Source organism: Stylophora pistillata, chromosome 7 (assembly GCF_964205215.1).
Source record: "Stylophora pistillata chromosome 7, jaStyPist1.2, whole genome shotgun sequence".
Classification (NCBI taxonomy): domain Eukaryota; kingdom Metazoa; phylum Cnidaria; class Anthozoa; order Scleractinia; family Pocilloporidae; genus Stylophora; species Stylophora pistillata.
The window spans coordinates 7,242,919-7,264,002 of NC_142525.1; the positions used below are offsets into that span (position 1 = coordinate 7,242,919).

At 38.7% G+C, this 21,084-nt stretch overlaps 2 protein-coding genes and 1 pseudogene across 2 annotated transcripts in view; 1 reads left to right on the plus strand and 2 right to left on the minus strand.

Annotated features, from left to right (window-relative positions):
- The window catches only part of LOC148726429 (uncharacterized), a 34,151-nt gene that overhangs the window by 10,531 nt on the left and 2,536 nt on the right, over positions 1–21,084 (minus strand). The gene's annotated exons all lie outside the window — the stretch shown is intronic.
- Positions 5,859–7,432, plus strand: LOC148726430 (uncharacterized; annotated as a pseudogene).
- Positions 11,430–19,393, minus strand: LOC148726431 (uncharacterized). The gene is made up of 2 exons (XM_088728560.1): positions 17,444–19,393; positions 11,430–14,950 (listed from the first exon to the last, which is right to left on the minus strand). Exons 1-2 carry the CDS (start codon positions 19,391–19,393, stop codon positions 11,828–11,830), a joined length of 5,073 nt encoding a protein of 1,690 aa, XP_088584686.1. The 3' UTR covers positions 11,430–11,827.

The window sequence follows — 21,084 nt, forward strand, 5'->3', positions numbered from 1 at the left end:
AAAATGAAATGAGAAAAAAGCGGGCCGGCAATCACTTCAGTTTAAGAGCGATATCGCACTTGACTGCTTTATAATTCTCTATTCATAAGGTAGTGACGATAGTTGGGTAGTAGGGGTGGGGGGGGGGGTGGAGACTCATGAATAGAATGCTTTTTCTTTTTATCTGAGAAGTATGAATGGCTTCTCAAGCAGAACCTGCGAGGCTGGAAGTCCCATGAGCCATACCATTGTTTAAATGATAAAACATAATAATTTCCTTGAATCAGAGGTTCCAAACCTCAGTTAGAAACTGCTTGCCATCACACCTACCTTCGTTGAATTTTGTTCGGCCTCGCTAACCTTGGAATGCATCAATAAAACTGTAGTATACTGCAAATACCTCGCATCATAGTTAACTATGCTCGCATTTGACAACTTGTTTTGAGTTTGCTCAGAAACGAGCGTTGTTTAGCCACAAGTACAAGATGTAATTCAAATCATGCTACCGTAAAACTTGTAACAATTCAGTTTTTTCGGATTTTGCGTCGTTCAAATGAGCTACCTGAGAACGAGGGTCAATCTCCGCGCCCGACATAATTTGCGCGCTGAATTGGACACGCAGATCATCTGTAGACATGCTGTGATACTTCATACACTTCGAACAGACGAGTCTTTTTCTTTACAACACCAAGAGAATATGAACTGCTACTCTGTTGATACTACTCAATAGTATAACCCTTTACAGCCTAACATCAGTCTGCATATTCTCCATACTGTTCTCTATACCTTTTCAAGTTCCTGAAAAGGAAAATGTGTTAAATAATCGAGAGTTTCCTTAGTTGGTGATCATTTCCTTTATTCTCCTGACCCTAATGTGAGATTTAGAGGTAATATTGTAAGGAGAAATTAGATGCTGGTCACTCTTAGTGGGCGAGAGGGTTACGGACTTTTTTTTGAATTTGTGCGCGCTTTAAACAAATCTATGTTTTCATTTCTGTACAATGTATTCGGCTATATTTTCATCTTGAATTTGTCTGGACTGTAATAGCGCATTCGTTTAAGATAGTTTTGTGCAACATAAAACAAGGACATTGGCCTGACTACTCCCCCTCTCAGTGGCTGCGTCCCCTGTCGGGGGGCAGCGGAATTCCTCGAGCATTTGGTTTTTTCATGTAAAATATCGTGTAGATTCTGAAAAAATTTTTTTATCCTAGCTTAAAGATAACTGTACTTAACAATTATTCCCCGAGCGCGCGTTGGATATAAGATGATAGATAGCCAACTCGGCGCTATGCGCCTTCTTGGCTATAATCATCTCATATCCAACAAGCGCGGGTGGAGTAATTGTTTTATTTTAAAAAACGCTCCCAAGATATTAGACAAATGTTCTCGACTTTATTTTGTAAGAAGAAACCGCATGTTACAATGTACAGATATTAGATTATGGTATATTGGCTCACATACCATAATGGCTAAGCCAATAGAAAGTCTTGAATTGCATTATCCAATGATCCAGTTTTCAATAAAAAAAGAGATATAAGTCCTTTTAGCAGCTTCGTGTTGTTCATTCTCTATGTTGTCTTAGTAACTGTAAATGTCAACTTAATGCAATCATTCCAGTTCTTATTTAGTTTTGTTAATTGTAAGTGAAACAGTGTGAGTGTTTATCTTATCAAATGTATTGCTAATTGATTACCTAAGCGGTCTAAACTATTGTAACAAAATGCTGTAAAAATAGAAGTAATTCAAAAGAAAAACAAAACCAAACAACAACAACAAAAACAAAAACAAAACCAAACAACAACAACAACAAAAAAAACAAAACCAAACAACAACAACAACAAAAAACAAAACCAAACAACAACAACAACAAAAACAAAACCAAACAACAACAACAACAAAAAACAAAACCAAACAACAACAAAAAAACCAAACAGCAACAACAAAAAAAACAAAACTAAACAACAACAACAAAAAAAACCAAACAACAACAACAACAAAAATAAAACCAAACAACAACAACAAAAAAAGAACAAAGACGGCGCCCACCATGGTAACTGTTGACAGCTTTAGATCTAAAGCTGCACCAGAAGAAAAGCAACCTGCAATGTGACTATTACTGTGGAAGGCAACAGATACAATACGTGTTCAGTGCTAATCCTTCTTTCCTTCTTGCAATCTATCGGTCTCAATTCAAACTCCAAGAGTGTGCTCCGAACCAAGCTCCTACACGTTCATTTCTCTTGGGAGCAACCTTTGAAGATGTCTAAGACGAGCTAACTTGCCTCCCTCTGGCCAAGAGCTTGGTTGACATTATTGGTGACCTAAACTGTATTGTTGGTGCGACATCATCAGATTGCAGCACTCAAAAACTACTAGATCTCTGTGATAGTTACCAGTATAGGTGATTAATTGATCAGCCATCACGTATAATACAGCTTACATCATCTATTATTGATGTGTTTTTAACTAATCATCCGTGGAATTTTTTGGACTCTGGAGTCACTGATATCGGAGTCAGTGATCACTGTCTGGGTTATGCAATAAGAAAGATTTGTATCCCCAAATCAAATCCAGACTGTAACGAGCAGATGCTTTAAAAATTTTATTCCACATAGCTTTCGAACTGATTTATCTATGGTCCCGTGGCATCTGATTGAACAGGAGCAAAATCCTGACATTGCTTGGGATATATGGCAACATATGTTCTTAGAAATTGCTGATAGCCATGCGCCACTAAAGAAGAAGAGAGTGAAAGGAATCTCTTCACCCTGGATTACTCCAGAGCTAAAAAGGCTAATGTTTCACACAGACAAACTCAAAAAGTTGGCCTCAAGGTTCCCAACAGATCGCAATTGGACTTCTTACAAACACATGAAGAATAAGGTTAATTATGAAATTAAGAATGCTAAATGAACTATTATAACGCCTTCTTCAAAGATAACTGCTGAAACATAAAGAATACTTGGAAGGGAGTAAATATACTAATTGGAAATGAACCTAAATTTAATAAGATAACTCAGCTGGACACTGGGGATACTTTAAATACTGACCCCATCTAAATCAGTATTATACTCAACATACATTTCTCCAAAATAGAACCTTCCTTAGCCTCTGAGATTAGAGATACATCCAGCAATTTTACTGACTATATTACCCCCGGAGAACACATTTTTAATTTGGCGAAAGTATCATGTCAGGGGGTCTTCAATTTGATTTAGAAAATACCGAGTAATAAAGCCAGTGGTATTGATAACATCTCAGCGCGTCTCCTGAAAGAAGCGTCTCCCATAGTTACTCGCAGTCTAACTTTTATAATAAACCAGTCAATTACCATTGGAATATTTCCAAATGCTTGGAAGCGAGCTAGAGTTTCGCCAATATTTAAAGAGGACCTCAGGACTGATCCTAACAACTACAGACCTATCTCAGTTCTGCCTGTAGTAAGTAAATTAATTGAAAGAGTGGTTTTTAATCAATTATATGAATATTTAAATGATAATAATTTGTTAACAGAATCACAATCTTGCTTCAGATCTATGTATTCTACTGAAACAGCTTTATTTGAGGCTACGAATGAATGACTATGGAATATTGACAGCAGTCTCTTAAATGGTGTGATATTCCTGGACTTGAAAAACGCTTTTGACACCATGGATCATGCTATCCTTCTGGAGAAGCTTAAACTCTACGGGCTCAGTTCTCAATCTCTAAACTGGTTCCAGTCCTATTTAGCTGATCGAAAGCAACAAACGTTCACTGATGGAGTTCAATCTGATTTCTGTAATATAACATGTGGTATTCCACAGGGGTCTATTTTGGGTCCTCTATTATTCACTATTTATATCAATGATCTCCCTTCATGTAGTTTGTTTTCAAAACTCAGAATGAATGCAGATGATACTACCCTTACCACATCTGCAGAGGACCCATGTGTCCTTGAACATAAAAAGAATTATGATATGAATTTAATCCAGTCATGGCTGTCAGAAAACGAATTAACTTTAAATGTTAAGAAGACTAAATACATGTTTATAGGGAGCTAATTTAAGTTATCCCAAATAAGTAGTGACTTCACAATAATTCAACATAAAACCCTTGAAGTTCAAATTGATGAATCTTTGAACTGGCGCCCACACATTCATACCATTTCAAAGAAAATATCCGCTGGCATTGTTATTTTAAGAGGGTCTTAATTGGGTTAACCGATAGGCGTAAAATTGCCAAGAACTTAGTCGATAGCCGTAAAAAATTGAAAAATTTTTAGCCGTTAGACGTAAATGGGGTCAAAAGAGGTAACCGTAAAGAAAAATTGTTCCCTAAATTTCTTAATTTTACGGCAGGTGCTAAACTTACTTATGACCTGTTTCATTTCTTATTTTGCTGACTTTGACTCCGTACATGTTGTACATGTGGTTCACAGGTTTATAGGCCAAGCTCGTTTCAAGGACCCCCGGTAGTCTCCCTTGACCTCACTTGGCCTGCGTTTCTTAGGACAAGTTGACAGCTTTTTGTTTTAAGATCTCCAATTTCTTCACCTAGTGTGCATGTGAGTTGAAGGATGTAATCTTTATTTAGACACGATCAATTCATCAGCCTATAAAAATACATATCACATACGCTAAGATATTTAAAATTAAAACTACATACTATAACACTAAAGCTGTTTTCCGTGAATGCCGTGCGTTAGACTTAAAAAATGTCATTGATCTTACGTTTAAATAACCCCAGAGACTCTGTGTTCCTTATATCGCGTGGTAAACTGTTCCATAATGTGGCGCCATTGTAGCTAAAGCTTTTTCTGTAATAATTAGTGCGCGGTAGTGGAACATTAAGCTTATTTTCAGAGTCCCTGAGGTCATAAGCAGAGTCACGCCACGTAAACTTTGAATATAGATACCTTGGAGCTAGCCCGTGCAGACATCTAAACATCATGGTGGCTTTATGGATTTCCTGCTGGCGTGCAAGATTTTTCCACCCTAAAAACTCGAGTAGCTCAGATGCATCAGCATCATAGTTAGAGAATGTCAACACACGGGCTGCTCTATTCTGCAATTTCTGCAGTTTGTCTCGTAGCGTTTTCCCACAGCTACCCCAAACAATGTCACAGTAATCAAAGTGAGGTTTTACTAAAGCTTGGTAGATGAGATGTAAGGTTGATGCTGGGATCAGGTGCCTAATTCGCTTTAGGGCCCCGATACCAGAGGCGATCTTTTTCGTTAGTTTTTCGATGTGACTATGCCAATCGAGTTTATCGTCTATTATTACACCAAGCGATTTTGTAGCTGAAACCTGGCTCACTTGAGTATTGTTCATTCTAATTGTTGGTGAAGCTGTGAGAGTATTCAGTCTCTGCCTCGACCCTATTAGCATGAATTCGGTTTTAGTCATGTTCAACGTGAGTTTGCTCGCTTGTAGTCAGTTGAAGACGTTTTCTAGGTCTTCATTTAGACAAAACTGAACGTTCACAAGATTGCTTCCCGCATATGTGAGGTGCGTGTCATCGGCATACATTCTCGGTTTACAATTTGATAAGCAATTTGGAAGATCGTTGATATATAATAAGAACAATAATGGACCGAGAATGGTCCCTTGAGGGACGCCGCAAGTCAACGAGTAGCTACTGGATAGCGACCCGTTGACAGAGCATTTTTGTGTTCGGTTTTCCAAATATGACTGAAACCATCTGAAAGATTTTCCATGTATACCATAATAGTTTAGTTTCGATAGAAGGATCTGATGATCAACAGTGTCAAAAGCTTTTTTCAAATCTAGAAAAATGACTCCATTGATTTTCTCGTTATCAATATTATATGCCCAAGAATCTGTCGCTTCCAACAAAGCTGTTACAGTTGAATGATTAGCACGAAACCCTGATGATGTCGGTATTGAAAGCTGTTGTTAGTTTTTATCGAACGGGTGAGGAAAGTCCAAGCGAAAGATACAAGGCAAGAGTCAAAGTCCAAGAAGAGCATCGGACACTTTCAGCGTTCAAGAAAAACGTTATTGACTTTCATGGTCTTAACGAGCAAGCAAAATTTAATGACACACTAGTCTTCATAGACATTAAGGCTCGTCAAGTCAAGCGTTACAATCCGTTGACCAAAAAATTTGATACCCTTGCCGGAGATGGACGTGAAGGAGAACAGGACGGAACTGAGAAAAATTTCAGTTTTGTCCAAGTGCATGGAATATGTAGTGTTGCAGGTACGCTTTTCACAACGGATGCGGCAGCAGGGAAAATCAAGCTGATTACCGGTTTGTCGGGGACAACGAACTTTTTAAGTCATCTGGGCATTTTATATGACAACTTTGGCATAGGTTGTAAAGGTAGTACTTCTCAGACAATTACGCCAGAGGGGGTAAGTAAGAATGTCGAGAAGGGGAACGACTACATCAAATCTACGGTAAGAAATGTAAAAGAAACAAATCACCTCAAAGAAGGTTCAGCAACGAATGGTCCTCAGGGAACTGTGTCTAAAAAGACGCAAGATTCTGTCGAGCTCTTGTTGAATGGTGTAAACAACCTCATAAGAAATATCACAAATGTCAGCCTAGAGTACAAAGATAGCATTGACTGGCAAACTTTAGTAACAACTCAAGTAGAGAACCTACATGCGGTATCGCATTTTAAACGTGAGACATTTAACACCCTTCAATATGCGATGGACTTTGGTACAATATCGAAGGAATCTTTAAAGCGAATAACTAAATGGGGGGCTAAATACTATACTCATCCATCTTCCCACTACACAGTGCCCCAAACGGGAATGTCATTCAAGGACGTGCAGTTTATGACTCCACTTCTTTTTGTGGGGCTATAGAAAAAGGATGAAGAAGTAATGAAGGAATGGTTGGAGAATTAATGTTCGGTGAGGCAAAGAACTGTGAGGAGTGAAAGGACGAAAGACAAGGCAGGAGCCTTGCCCCCGGCAGCGTACGCCAAGCCAAAGCCGGATGTTACTCCAAAGGTACGATTTCCCGATGACCAAGACGACAGAACCCTCCCTGCCTCTTCTGAGGTCAACCCTCTAGTCTCCGATGTGTCATTAAGTTTCATTAGCGATTCCAACATTCCGCAAGTGAAGCTCGCGTCTGCTGCTGATTTCAACCAGGTGGAAGAGTACGAAAGCGATTCTGAAATTAGCGATGTTGATACGGATAGTGACTCAGAAGATCTTATCATCAGTAAGCCAGTAGTAACAAGGTCCGGAAGGCAAGTCAAGGTGTGGACACGGTTTGATGTCTAGGCAAAAAAGGTACCCGAGACAAGCTAGACTGTACATTGAAGGATTTTGAGGCGTCAAGCATGGCTATATTTTGAGACAGTTTAACAGGCATATAACACCATATAAGGACAAGCAGGTCACCACTCCTACAAGTAAATGTAAGAATGCATGACGTAAGTTAAGTTGTGTATGGCCTTGTATTGAATCCTTTTTCGTAGTTCACAATTCTAGCGTAAAATAATATTAGAAGTGGTATGATTTATCAAATATTAACTTTTTTCAAAGAATAACTCATTTAAGCCTGAGATGACCATAACACCTTTATTTTGCTTTAAAGATTAAAAAAACACAGGTTTATTAATATTTAACCTTTCGGAACCAAAGAAATTAATTTTTAACTTTTTTGTTAACCGTAACTGTTAAAAGTTAGCCAATAGCCGTAAAAGAGCCAAAGTTTTAGCCGATAACCGTAAAAGCCAGCACCCCATTGAGACCCTGTTTTAAGGCGTGTAAGTCATTTGTACCCCTTGATACTAGAGTGAACATGTACAATGCACTGATGATGCCATATTTTAATTACTGTGGTGCTGTATGGGGTAATATCAATAAGGGACTAGCAAACAAACCTCAAAAGCTGCAGAATTGGGCTGCTAGAATTCTCACCTTTTCTAATTATGACGTTCGCTCAGGTATTTTGTTGGATGAACTTGGCTGGGAAAGGCTGGAATATGTAAGACTTAAACAGTTGGCTGTGACAATGTATAAAATCCATAATAATCTTTCCCCATCGTATCTGAAGCGGATCTTTACCAACGTCTCAAATGCACATTCACACAATCTTAGAAATCCTGAGTTAAATTATTATGTCCCCAGACCCAGAACTGAGTCTGCAAAAGGGAGCCTACACTGTGAAACAGGATTCCCTCAGAGATTAGAAAACTGCCTAGTTTAAATGTTTTAAAAACTTCATTTCATGGGAAAGATTTTTCTGATACGCCATTGTAACTTTTTGTAATTTTTTCAGTGAAAAAGAAACATAGTCAACATAAGAGTTTCAACTTTTCCGTTCCGTTCTCCTATTTACATGGAAGGAAACCAAACTATTTTTTTCTTCGTCGTTTATGTAGTGATGACGGATTTCCATCACAAATCAGAGTCAATGTGCCAGTATTTCGATACACGTGGTTACCCTGATTCTTTCGTTCAAGCAGGTTACCACCGCGCCCAACTTATTGATCGACATTTTGCACTACAAACGTCGCAAAAGGAAGCTTCCGACTGCATTCCATTCACTCTCACGTTTCACCCTCACAATTCTCGCGATTGAGAATTCTCGTTTCGTTAAAATTCATTAAAACTAATATAACGGTTCGAACACCAAGGTTAAAAATCTTACATTACGAACAAGAAGGTGAAGTCCAGATCGCTGGATCAACAGTGTCGTTAAACCCATTTCTCGAGCTAAAGCATTACAGTCCGTATGTTTCAGGGAATTCTTCTAAGCAACTTTCACCAGGCGCACGTGAACCAGTTAGCGCATGACCAGACAATACCTACTGCTGCTGACCAGTTTCGTGGAAAAATGAGAAAGCAATCTCCGCGGCAAAATCCAGCGCATGCGTATATATTATGCAGCACTGTTATCTCCAAACACATGTTATGTGATTTTTTATTTTAAATCTGTGTTACCAAAACTTGCATTTTAAAATTTCCAGTAATCTGCGTTTTTACATTGCTGCTCGCCTTTTATGGGCCAAGAAACACGGTTTTAGGCGCCGTCAATTTTTAAAACAGCTGAGTAATCAGGCCAAACACCTGATGAATGGCGTGCGTGGGGCAGAATTAATGCACAGCTCGCCAATAGCTTCCTCTCTGGTCATCACAAAAAGACAGAAAAATCATAATTTGAATCAAGAATAGTTTTATTTGTGACTCCAACTTGTGCATACAGATATACAAATCGTCAAAAGATAAATCAAAATGAAACTATGATGAACCGGTGGATAACCTGTGCAGAATATGACAAGAATATACAGTAGTGGATTGAACTAAAAGCCAATGATCCTTTAATTTCAAGAAAAAGAAATTTGAATTGAGCCGTTATCCACACAAGAGTCTTAACCAATTCGTCTGCCATATTCAAATGTATCATATGATCTCTCTGGCCCTGCTGGCGCAATCCCGTAGAAAACTGTACCCAGCTCCCCATCCTTAACCCCCCCCCTCCAGAAAGACAACTTCTGTCTCATGCAAAGCCTCTCTCACATCAAGACTGACAACAGCCACTGCTCACCCTCCCAATATTTTCCTTTTTCTGTGTCATCTTTGTTAGTAAATTCTCCCTCTTTCTAACTGACGGCTTTTCCTAAAATACTCACCTGAGGGCTTAATGTATACCCAGTTCCCATGGAGAAACAGGAAAGGAAAAAAAAACCCTGTCGACTGGCAAAGAAAACAGGGACACGATCAATCGGGAATGAATTCAAAGTGAGAATAATTGCATTAAGTCACTCTTGCGCCATTATCTACAGTCGTATTAGTCACTCTCGTTCCCAGGACCTTTTCTACAGTGGCTCACAAGGGTCACTACATAAAAAAGGTAAACTGCATATTAAACAGTGCATCATATACACACAAAAAAAATGTAGCTGCAAATAAGAAAAATATGTTGCTGCAAATAAAAAAAATATATATATGTTGCTGTAAATAAAAAAAGATCTTGCTGCAAATAAAAAAAGATGTAGCTGCAAATGAAAAATGTTGCGGCAAATGAAAAAAAGATGGTACCCAGTCTTGCTCCTTTCAAGCCTCGTGCTAAAACACTTCACCGAGATCGCCCTGTTTTGTCCTAGTTGCGGGAAGCCAGCAAAGAATCAAAGTTTTGCTCAGCTTGTGGCTTTTCCCTACAGCATTCGAGTGTTCCATGCCCCTCAGGGATCGGCTCTGAAGCGGAGCAACCTGCAGTGAAGACTCCAATATAATTTCAGGAATTTTTAAAATGAAAGGGTGAGAGCAGAAAGGAACATTCGAAGGCAAAATCTACCAGGAAAGTGGAAAGAAATGTTTCTATAAACATGGGCATCATCACTGCCAGAGGGAAAAGCCACAAACTGAGCAAAACTTTGATTCTTTGCTGGCCTCTTTCCCACATCGAGGACAAAACATGGCGATCACAGTGAAGTGTTTTTGCACGAGGCTTGAAAGGAGCAAGACTGGGTACCATCTTTTTTTTATTTGCAGCAACATTTTTTATTTGCAGCAACATCTTTTTTCATTTGCAGCAACATAATTTTTTTTATTTGCAGCAACATCTTTTTTATTTGCAGCCACATTTTTTGTGTGTATATGGTGGTGCAGTGTTTAATATGCAGTTGACTTTTTTTATGTAGTGATCCTTGTGGGCCACCGTACTTTTCCCTTCCAGTGCGGGTGGAGTTGGGGTGGGAACTAGGGGAAAAGGCCCAAGGAACGAAGTTGTCACATCAGTGACAAACTCGACTGAGCGTGTCGTGTACCAAATTTCTTTTTTTTCCACATTTTGACGTCATCTGCTATCTATAACGAAGCATATGCAGGGCAATGTGGAATCCGAAGTTTGTAAGTCTCACCATGGCCTAGGGAGCGATTTTTGTATTAAATAATTAAAACTACCCCTGTTAGCGCTCACTCCAACAACTTAGCCGTGAGCTGAACTCTCCTTCGGTTTCAGTCACATAACGGTGCATGCAAAACGAAAAACTGCTGAGGGCATAAATTATTGACCTGTGCGATAAATTGGCTTGGTTCACACAATAAAAAATTTCATCCCGCAACCTATCTCTGCAATGATTGGCTCGGCTTAAGAATGGCTCAAGAATGAGTTCGAAATCGAGTAAGTGCAAGAAAAAAAGCTTTTTTTCATGTCTGAAACTCTGACGTCAGAGCCCCTTTTTGACTCACAGTGGCCTCCTCTCAATTTATTCCCAGTCTCCTACTTGACAATGCCAGAGGTGATTAACATGTAACTTCTCCTTATGGTATCCATACATTATCTGGCAAACAGGTAATAAGAATTTAACACTTAGTACTACAAATCTAACACCAAATTCTCGTAACTAATTAACTAGGAAATGTGTATCAACTAGATGGGAGAATTTACAATCAGATCTTGAGAGTAAAAGGGTTCAGGTAATTAATCCCAAAAACCAAAGGTATAGGAAGCAATATATTACCAGCGAGCAATCTATCAACAAAATCTTTATTCAATGCGATTCTATTTACAACAATCGTTTTATTTTACTCACATTGAGCGATAACTGTTCAAGTACTTTGTAGCTCTCGTTGACCAAAAAAAAAGATCTACAAAAAGTTACTTTGAGTACCTATAATAATAAACTATCAAGTCCACAAAAACTATTAACATTTTCAGGCTTCAAGCTGCTTTCCCGACAGCCTTTTACCATAAACTTCTACTATGGTCAGTAATGATTCAAAATATTTTGTTTCCAATCATTTCGTAACTGTTCCTTTTTTTAACATCTAGCTTAAAATTAAGATCATTAAAATAAATTGGCGAGATCTCTTGTAAGCTACTGATGTAGATTAGTTTGACGCTGCTTCCTGCTTTTACAGAAAGTGCTTTAAATAGCCCAATTCCAAATTGGAAGTTCAAAACCTGGTCTGTATCTCTCCACTATGGCTTGAAGAGATTTTTTTTTTAACTCACTAATACTAAAATTACTCTCAATATCTAGTCTGGTTAGCGTACAGCTTGGATTCTGTAAAGCTTCACATAGACTGGCAACACCGGTATCAGTGATCTTATTATTACTCAGATCTAGTGTGGTTAGCTTACAGCTTGGATGCTGTAAAGCTTCACATAGACTAGCAACACCGGTATCAGTGATCTTATTCCTCCTCAGATCTAGTGTGGTTAGCTTACAGCTTGGATGCTGTAAAGCTTCACATAGACTGGCAACACCGGTATCAGTGATGTTATAACCCAGATCTAGTGTGGTTAGCTTACAGCTTGAATGCTGTAAAGCTTCACATAGACTGGCAACACTGGTATCAGTGATCTCATTATCACTCAGATTTAGTGTGGTTAGCTTACAGCTTGGATGCTGTAAAGCTTCACATAGACTGGCAACACCGGTATCAGCGATCCTATTATCACTCAGATCTAGTGTGGTTAGCTTACAGCTTGGATGCTGAAAGGCTTCACATAGACTGGCAACACCGGTATCAGTGATCTTATTACTCCTCAGATCTAGTGTGGTTAGCTTACAGCTTGAATGTTGTAAGGCTTCACATAGACTGGCAACACCGGTATCTTTGATCTTATTAAAAATCAGATATAGTGTGGTTAGCTTACAGCTTGAATGCTGTAAAGCTTCACATAGACTGGCAACACCGGTATCAGTGATCTTATAAGCACTCAGATTTAGTGTGGTTAGGTTACAGCTTGAATGCTGTAAAGCTTCACATAGACTGGCAACAGCGGTATCAGTGATCAACTCACCCGTCAGATTTAGTGTGGTTAGCTTACAGCTTGAATGCTGTAAAGCTTCACACAGACTGGCAATACCGGTATCACAGATCCAATTATCACTCCACAGATCTAGTGTGGTTAGCTTACAGCTTGGATGCCGTAAAGCTTCACATAGACTGGCAAAATCCATATTACCGAAGTACTTAAACCACAGATCTAGTGTGGTTAGCTTACAGCTTGAATGCTGTAAAGCTTCACATAGACTGGCAACACCGGTATCAGTGATCTTATAAGCACTCAGATTTAGTGTGGTTAGGTTACAGCTTGGATGCTGTAAAGCTTCACATAGACTGTTAAAACCGGTATATATGATCTCATTCCTCCCCAGAATTAGTGTGGTTAGCTTACAGCTTGGATGCAGTAAAGCTTCACATAGACTGGCAACACCGGTATCACTTACGACTGATTCTCCTATCATCAATTTAGACACAAGAGAGTGTTCATTGATCAGTGAATTACAGACTCGTTGCATTCCAGACATTGTTAGGTAGAAAGTGAAAAGTCTTAATTCCTTAACTGGGACGAACTTATCAGAAAATTTGTGTTGTGCCTCTCCAGCTTCCTCTTTATTTAGTTCACTGATAATGTCCAATACAAATGATACTGCAATGCAGTCTATGTTTGATGAACCACGAAAATATATGGCGCCGTCTGGACTACTGAGCGCTTGCGGATGATTCCTGATAAACGTTTTAGCGAATTCTTTGTCTTGATACTCACTCAGACACTTTGCCCTGAGAAATCGAGTATTATACCCTGAAACTTGACTACTGGTCAACAACTTTTCCATCAGTTCCTCTTTTCCCTCATTTGACAAAATGCCAGCCATGAATTGGAAAACCATTTCAGAGCATTTCTCGACTGGAATACAATTTTCCTTTACAAACCAATGGGCGGCTAAGAATTCTTGGACAGTGAGATGTGTGAAGCTGAAGTGTTTCGTGGTTCTGATCGAACCAGTCCTGTAAGGCTGACCACAGTAAAGAAGACCGCTACTTTTCAGTTTGTTGACTTCTTCCAACTCAAAACCGCCTTCTATTTCGCTTTCATCAAAAGTTGGCTTCCTTTCAAGCAGAAGTTTTGCCGCTAGTTTTGATAATTTCTCTAATGTGGTTTTGATGACCGGAGGAGGCTTGAATTTGTTAGGAATTTCTTTGTGTCTGTATTCTGACTCAGAGCAGTGCTTAAGTTCAAAAATATCAATAAGTTCTGTGTAAATGTCGGTTGTTGAGACAGGAAGGTGACGAGGAATTCTGGTTTCGCTTAGAGTATACTCCATCTCGAAGCACAACAGATAACAGAGCATAGGTATATGAGCAAAACTGACTAGGTTCTCATTCTTCATGACATGTTCAAGCACAGCGCTCTTCATATTTTCGTTTTCCTTGAAATACTTTTCAATGTATTCTTTAACCTGTTGTGAAGAAAATCCCACAATTTCTACGTACCGTTTAAAACGGATTCCTCCCAGCTTATCCGATTCATCAGGCCGCGAGGTTATAACAACGACAGAACCTTTCAGTATCTCTCCCTTGATAAGCTTTGAACATAATGCAGCCACCGGCATTTTACATCTAGCGTCATTCTGATATTTTTTCCCCGAGTTTCCGGCGATGTTATCTTGCTGTAAATACTCATCATAGCCGTCGAGGATAATCAAAACTTCTTCGGGATGGTTTATAATATAATCAAATGTAACGTCATCTATTATTGAAGAAAAGTTTAAGATTTCTCGTAAGGTCATACGCTCTTCCTCAAGCAAATTCAATTGACGGAAAGTAAGCAAATACGCAAATTTAAAATTTGGGATTTTGGTGTTTTCCCTTGCTTGGAATAATTTGTTGTTGGCCCAATCTCGAATGACCTTTTGGCAAAACAGAGATTTCCCAATCCCTGCTTTCCTAACGACAAGAATAGAATTAGGATCCTCCCGATCTTCACTCATGCCGAGGAATATTTCATCGCAATGCTTTACTGGAGTACCGCTGGCTTTTCCGTAGTATTCGAGCACTGATCTTCTTGAATATCTCTGGTCAATCCTGGTGAGGCCTTTTCTTCCATGTTGTATGAGAAGATTAGTGAATATTTCATCCGTTTTCGCGTTGGAGATGGTGTGAGAGGCTAGCAGTTTGGGTTGGAACTCCGTTTGGTCTGTAATGGAGGTCTTTAGAGCTGTAGTGTAAGCAGTTATGGCTGAAGGATAAGAAAGGGAAAATATTCAATAAATAACAAGAACGCGAGGAGAGCAGTTTGTGTACCTTCATTCTTACCCCACAGGGTTGAACTTTTAAAAATGTTGTGTAGGGACTTACGGCTAAACAAAAGGGGAAGGAAAATATCTTATTATGTGAAAACGAGTAAATGTAGTTTAAATACTTTCTATCGAATTCAGCACAGGGACATTAACGAACACAGAGCTGTGTGCTTGAAAAGTGACTATTGTGTCTATTAGTTGAGAAATCCATCCCTATCCAAAGGATAGAAAAGGTTGTTTCGTTAAAGCGTTATTCCTCCCTTAAAAGTCAAGTATATCTTAGGATAAAGAAACCCTTTCGGGCGGCTGGTATATCAGCTGACAATGTCCACTGCTGAGAGACTGTCTGAGTAGTAAATATTTGCAGGGGTAATCGAGAGCCGAGTGAAACTAAGGATTAATTTCACGCGTGCTTTCAGAAATCTAATAGGAAGATCAATAACGCATGCTGTTACGCACGTTCGTGGAAAGCCAATTAAGTTTTCAATTAGTTTTTTTTTGTACAACAACATCAAAGAAATGAAAGCAACCCTGTTGAAAAACATTTGCCAGCAATGATATCAAAATTTTTAGGGAGAGGTAACCTATTTTAACGTTTTCTAAACTTTGGTACTTACCTGGGGCAACTACCAAAATTAACTTAAAAATGCCTTCTGTCTCAGCCGATCAGCATTTGGTTACTCTGCTCTCAGTCTATGTTACAAGGCCTAGAAGCGCAGTTTCGAGGAAAAATGTAACATCATTAGGACAGTCTCCGAGCCCCGAACATTATCAGTCAGCAAACCAGAAAAGAGTTTATTATTTTGAAACTCTTAATTTTCATATCGCGCCAAAACCGCTCTTTAAAAAGTCAGAGTTGATTTGACGGCGGATGAGTATATGCGACCAGCTTTTTAATACCAGTATCACTGGACTCAACAAAGCGAGTTTGTTCTTCTTGTGTGCCAAAAAAAAAAAAAAATAATAGAGATGAAAAGAGAAAACTTTGGAGCAGGCTTTTCTTCCACAAGCTTTGTTTCTTTCTGACGGAAACAATCAGAGGACAAATAACGACGCAGACAGAAGTTATTGCCTGATAACTTAGGTATCCAATAAAATGGAACGAAAAGTAATGGTAGGTTGTAATTCGTAATAATTGTTAACAATCTTTCCCTCCCCCCTTCGCTTGATAAGGTTGGCAACAACAACAATGAATTCATGAAAAAGTTATCCTTGAGAGGGGAGTGGAGTGTTGTCAGAATAGCTTGACAAAGGTTGCGTGACGTATCATTAAGGACGCTTGACCGGTCCTGTTAAGTCGCTTACAGCCATGAAAGATGGAAAAATCTACATTTCTCAAACTCCATCACCACTTAAGACCCCTCGTAACTAATTTCAGGAATAGATATTTCCGTCAATTTTGAAAAACCAGATTTTCCTAATTCTGAATCTCTAGTAAGAAGGACTCCATTGAGTTTAAATATAAGTCAGTGAGGATCTCTCAAGTGCACGATTTCTCAGATCTGGTTTACACTTAAGCAGATTTCTTTTTCTGATTCGTGACCAATTCGGAACATTTAGGTAATGGATGTCCCTAAACCACCAATTTGTAATTAAAACAGCGTTCCGACTTAGCCGCTACTTTGGAGATCAATCAATCAATCAATCAATCAAGCAAAGTTTATTGTCTAACGGGAGGCATGGTTGCCCAATTGCCCGAGCCAGAGGCTCATGTATAAAACGGTAGACTATAAATTAACTATAATTAAAGGTATATTATTAGAAGTACTTAAAACTTTATAGGTAAAAATATATAAGTTTAGAGTACGAGTGATAATTGTAAAATTGTAGGTGATTAATATTGATAGTTAAAAGAGTCTAAACATTATGTTCGGTGAAAGATATTGCAGTAGATGAATATGAATAAGAATGACAATGGATGTGTACGTACAATAAAAGTCAACTTCATGTATTACATTTACAGATTGGTCCTAGAGTGCTAAAATCGAAATTCTTAAGTTTACTACAAAAATCGCTAAGCGTAGATGCTGTTTTAATTTCTCTAGGTAAACTGTTCCAAAGGTGACTAGCTTTATATGTAAAGGAATTATGATACGATCTTTTATTATACCCTGGTTGCACTAGATTTACACCTTTATTCCTTAAACTATATCTAGATTCCCGCAATTTAAAAAAGTTTTTAATATATTCCGGACCGTTCCATTTCTTACATTTAAAAAGTAAAACCAAGGAAATATAAAATCGCCTATGTTCTAGAGTTTTCATGTTGCTTTTAGCTAAGATTGTATTGTAATCAACATTATTGCCGAGATTAAGCAAAGTTTTGAGTGCGTACTTATTGACTGACTCAAGTTTAGAGCTCAGTGTTTTATTTATTCCAAGCAATAGCGGACTACAGTACTCCAAGTGAGGAAGTATGTAAGCCCTGTAGAGTGATAGGGAGACATCTACAGGTATAAGTTTTTTGAGTCTCCTAAGGGCACCAATCTTGGCATAGACCTTTTTTATGACACTCTGAATGTGATCAGCAAATGTTAACTTGTCGTCAATTGTGACCCCAAGGATTTTGAGTGAGTTAGATAACTCGACTCTAGAGTCACCAATGATAAATTGAGGGTCGTAAGCAATATCTCCAATCATCATAGCTTGGGACTTTATTTTGTTGACCATAAGATAATTACGAGAAAGCCAAGACAGGAGGATGTCAATATCATGGTTCAGGGAAATTTCCAAGAAAGTGATATCGTGATGAGATCGATAACTTGTCGTATCATCAGCATATAGACGCAAGGAAGCGATCTGGCCAGCAAAGTTTAAGTCATTCATATATATATTAAAAAATAAGGGACCGAGAAGACTACCTTGAGGCACACCACATTGAACGGGAAGCCAATCAGAGAATTTGCAATTAAATTTAACTCTTTGCTGTCGCTCGGTTAAGTATGACTGGACGAATCTGAGGGCGTCATCATTCAGACCATAAGCACGCAACTTGGCTAGGAGTAAACTGTGACACACAGAATCAAAAGCTTTGGAAAGGTCAATGGCAATAGTTCCAGTGACTTTCTTAGAATCCAGGGCTAGTCTCCAGTCGTCCACCATTTTTAGAAGAGCAGTGCAACATGAGTACCCACTTAAGAATCCAGACATATTGAGAGAGAAGTGGGTCTTGAAAGCATCATAGAGCTGATCATACATAACTTTCTCAAGAATCTTGGGAATAGACGACAAGATACTGATTGGTCTGTAGTTTTCCGCAAGAGAGCTATCATCCTTTTTATAGGCTGGAGTAACATTACTTAATTTCCATTCCTGTGGCCACGTTGCGTTAGCAAGGCTGTAATTAAGGAACTTAGTCAAAGGCCCTTTCATTGATGACGCAGATAGCTTAAGAATCATGGGAGTGATATTGTCAGGTCCACAAGACTTGTTTGTTTTCAGGCCAGTAAGCAATTTACCAATGTATTCCGTACTGACAGGTTGAAATGAAAATCCAAGATTGAAATTGCGCGACGAAATTAAAGTCACACTTGGATGATGTTCGAAATCTTTAACAGACCTAGTCAAAACAGTTCGATCAAGAGCAGGCGAAGAGAAGTGTTTATTGAAAAGATTTGATGGATCACTAACAACTGCACCTCTAACCATTATACATGTGCCATCGCTGTTATCTTGTCCAGAAGACGGTAGAAGAGACGTAACCCGCTTCCAAAAATCTCCAGGAGTTGTTGTGTTAGCTGAAGAGTCCAAGAAGAACCGTTGAATAGATGTTCGCTTCAGTTTGGTAACTAAGTTCCTTTGTACTCTATAACTTTCCCAAATTTCATCATTCCGAGTAAGGCGGTATGTGCGGTATAGTTTGTTTCTCAGTTGAATTGCTCTTTTTATTTGGACATTGATCCACAGAAGTTGGTTTGCGTGAACCCTTTTTTTCACAATAGGCGCATGTTTGTCTATTATGTCTTTGTAGAGCTTTGACCAGTTATTCCAGACATCGTTAATATCATTATAAACAAAGGCACTGTCCCATGGAGCAGTAGATAAATCACAACAGAAAGAGGCTTCATCAAATTTCTCCATACTTCTGGACTCAATCGTTTGCACTTTCGATTTCGGTAGGCGTGGTTTTCTCACAATGTATACCAGATCGTGATCACTTATTCCAAGTTTCAACGTGCCACTCTTTGTCCATCGCTCAGGTCGATTAACTAGGATCACATCAATTAGGGTTTCACTTGTGTTAGTAACCCTTGTTGGTTCCGTTATTGTATTTGAGAGACAATAGCGATCGCAGAAATCAGCCAAAGGATTATTCGTATTATGCAAATTCCCATCAACATAGGCCATCATATCGATATTGAAATCTCCAACCAATACAATTTCATTCCTGATTTTTAGCATGTTTTCTGCAGCAGTAGAACAGGCAGAGATAAAGTCAGTGACTTTACACTTACTTGGAGAACGATAACAGGCACATACGAAAAACCATGTATTTGTATTCCCCTTTACATTGAGGCAAATAGATTCTTCACCAACTGGTTCAAGCTTGAGTTGTCTTCTCGCAGTTAAGGAATTGTGAATATAAACTAATAGACCACCGGCACCCCTTTTTCTATCATTCCTGATGACACGGTAATGTGAGTTGGATAATAACTTTGTAGAAACAGACTTGTCAATCTTCGTTTCAGAGATAAAGAGAATGTCAAAACGGCATTCGTTTAGTAGATCCAAAATCTCATCTATTTTGCCGATGATACTGTTTGTGTTAAGATGGCCAATCGAGAGATTTTTCTTGTAATAGCCTTTAATATTTTCTTTATACCATTCGACTGGAGTGGGTGATAAAGAAGAAAGCAAACTTGAGTCCCCATCTTCTTCTTCTTCAAGAAGGCCGCCGAGGTGGAGTTAAGAGAAGATTTTTGAATTTGAATACTTTGAAACCATTTTTGAAGTTTTGAATTGTACCTAACTTCATGAGAAAGTCTAAATCTGAAACTGACGACAAAATTGTCAACACATTAGTCTTTCGTTCGCCCCCGTCAAGTTAACCTATTTGCCTGAATAGTCCCAGGCTCTTAAAGAAAATAATATTCAAATCATCAAACGACAGATGTTGAAACAGATGCCTTGACAATTGGTTCCGTTTTAATCTACGTTGGTAGGACAGTCGAGGTGAAAGATGTGGTCAAAAAACGTTTCAAGGCGGAGCGTTGCTACATTCATCGATGTACGTAATGAATTCGAGTTCCCTAGCGACATGGGCCTCCCCCCTCTCCCACCCCCTTAAATAAACCAGAGGATGTCTTAGGTTTTTTAATTACTTCCCTGAAACCTTGCAACCAGGTGGGTTTTTTTTTTTTTTTTTTTAAAGTACGAGGAGAGTGGAGGTGGAGTTGAAGAGAACCAGAAGTAACTTGTATGGATTCCCAGGGAGGAACTAGGTACGAGACATTACCCAAAGGAATGTTGAAGGAGTGCTAAAAATGGATATCATAGGCATAGTTGGTAGAAGAGGAACTATGCATGTGGAACTAACGATGGGGTTGTAGAATTTTTAGGGGAGATCAACTAATGTGACTTGCAGGTAGCCTATAAGTTCAGAAAAAGTTTCGTATAGATTTGGCCTACAATGAGGTGGTAGATAGTTGAAAAAATTTTTGCAGTAAACATATATGCCAGAATATTAAATCATGACTTCAAGTTCACATTATGGGACTCAGCGTTTTCTAAAAAGTTTGGCAAATCATTGTCTTTTCTTTTACAAGTGCTGCGATATGAGTATTAAACCTATTGTCACAAAGTTTCTAAATTCTTTGTTTTACGAAAAGCAGTGTTACCCCTGGATTTAGAACCCAACTATTTATTTATTTATTTCATTTGCAACTATTCTACTCAAAGTTAAGGTACAGTACATACCACTCTTTGTCTTAAATGTTCTGACGTCTGGCTCACTTTCTCCTTGTTTGTTGACAGCAAACAGCTTCACTTCGTACTCTGCGTCATACTCGAGACCAGTTATCTCGTGGTGAGTTTCCACAATGTTTCCCCGTTGAACCAGTTCTGTGGATTGTGTCATGGGTTGTTTCGTCCAT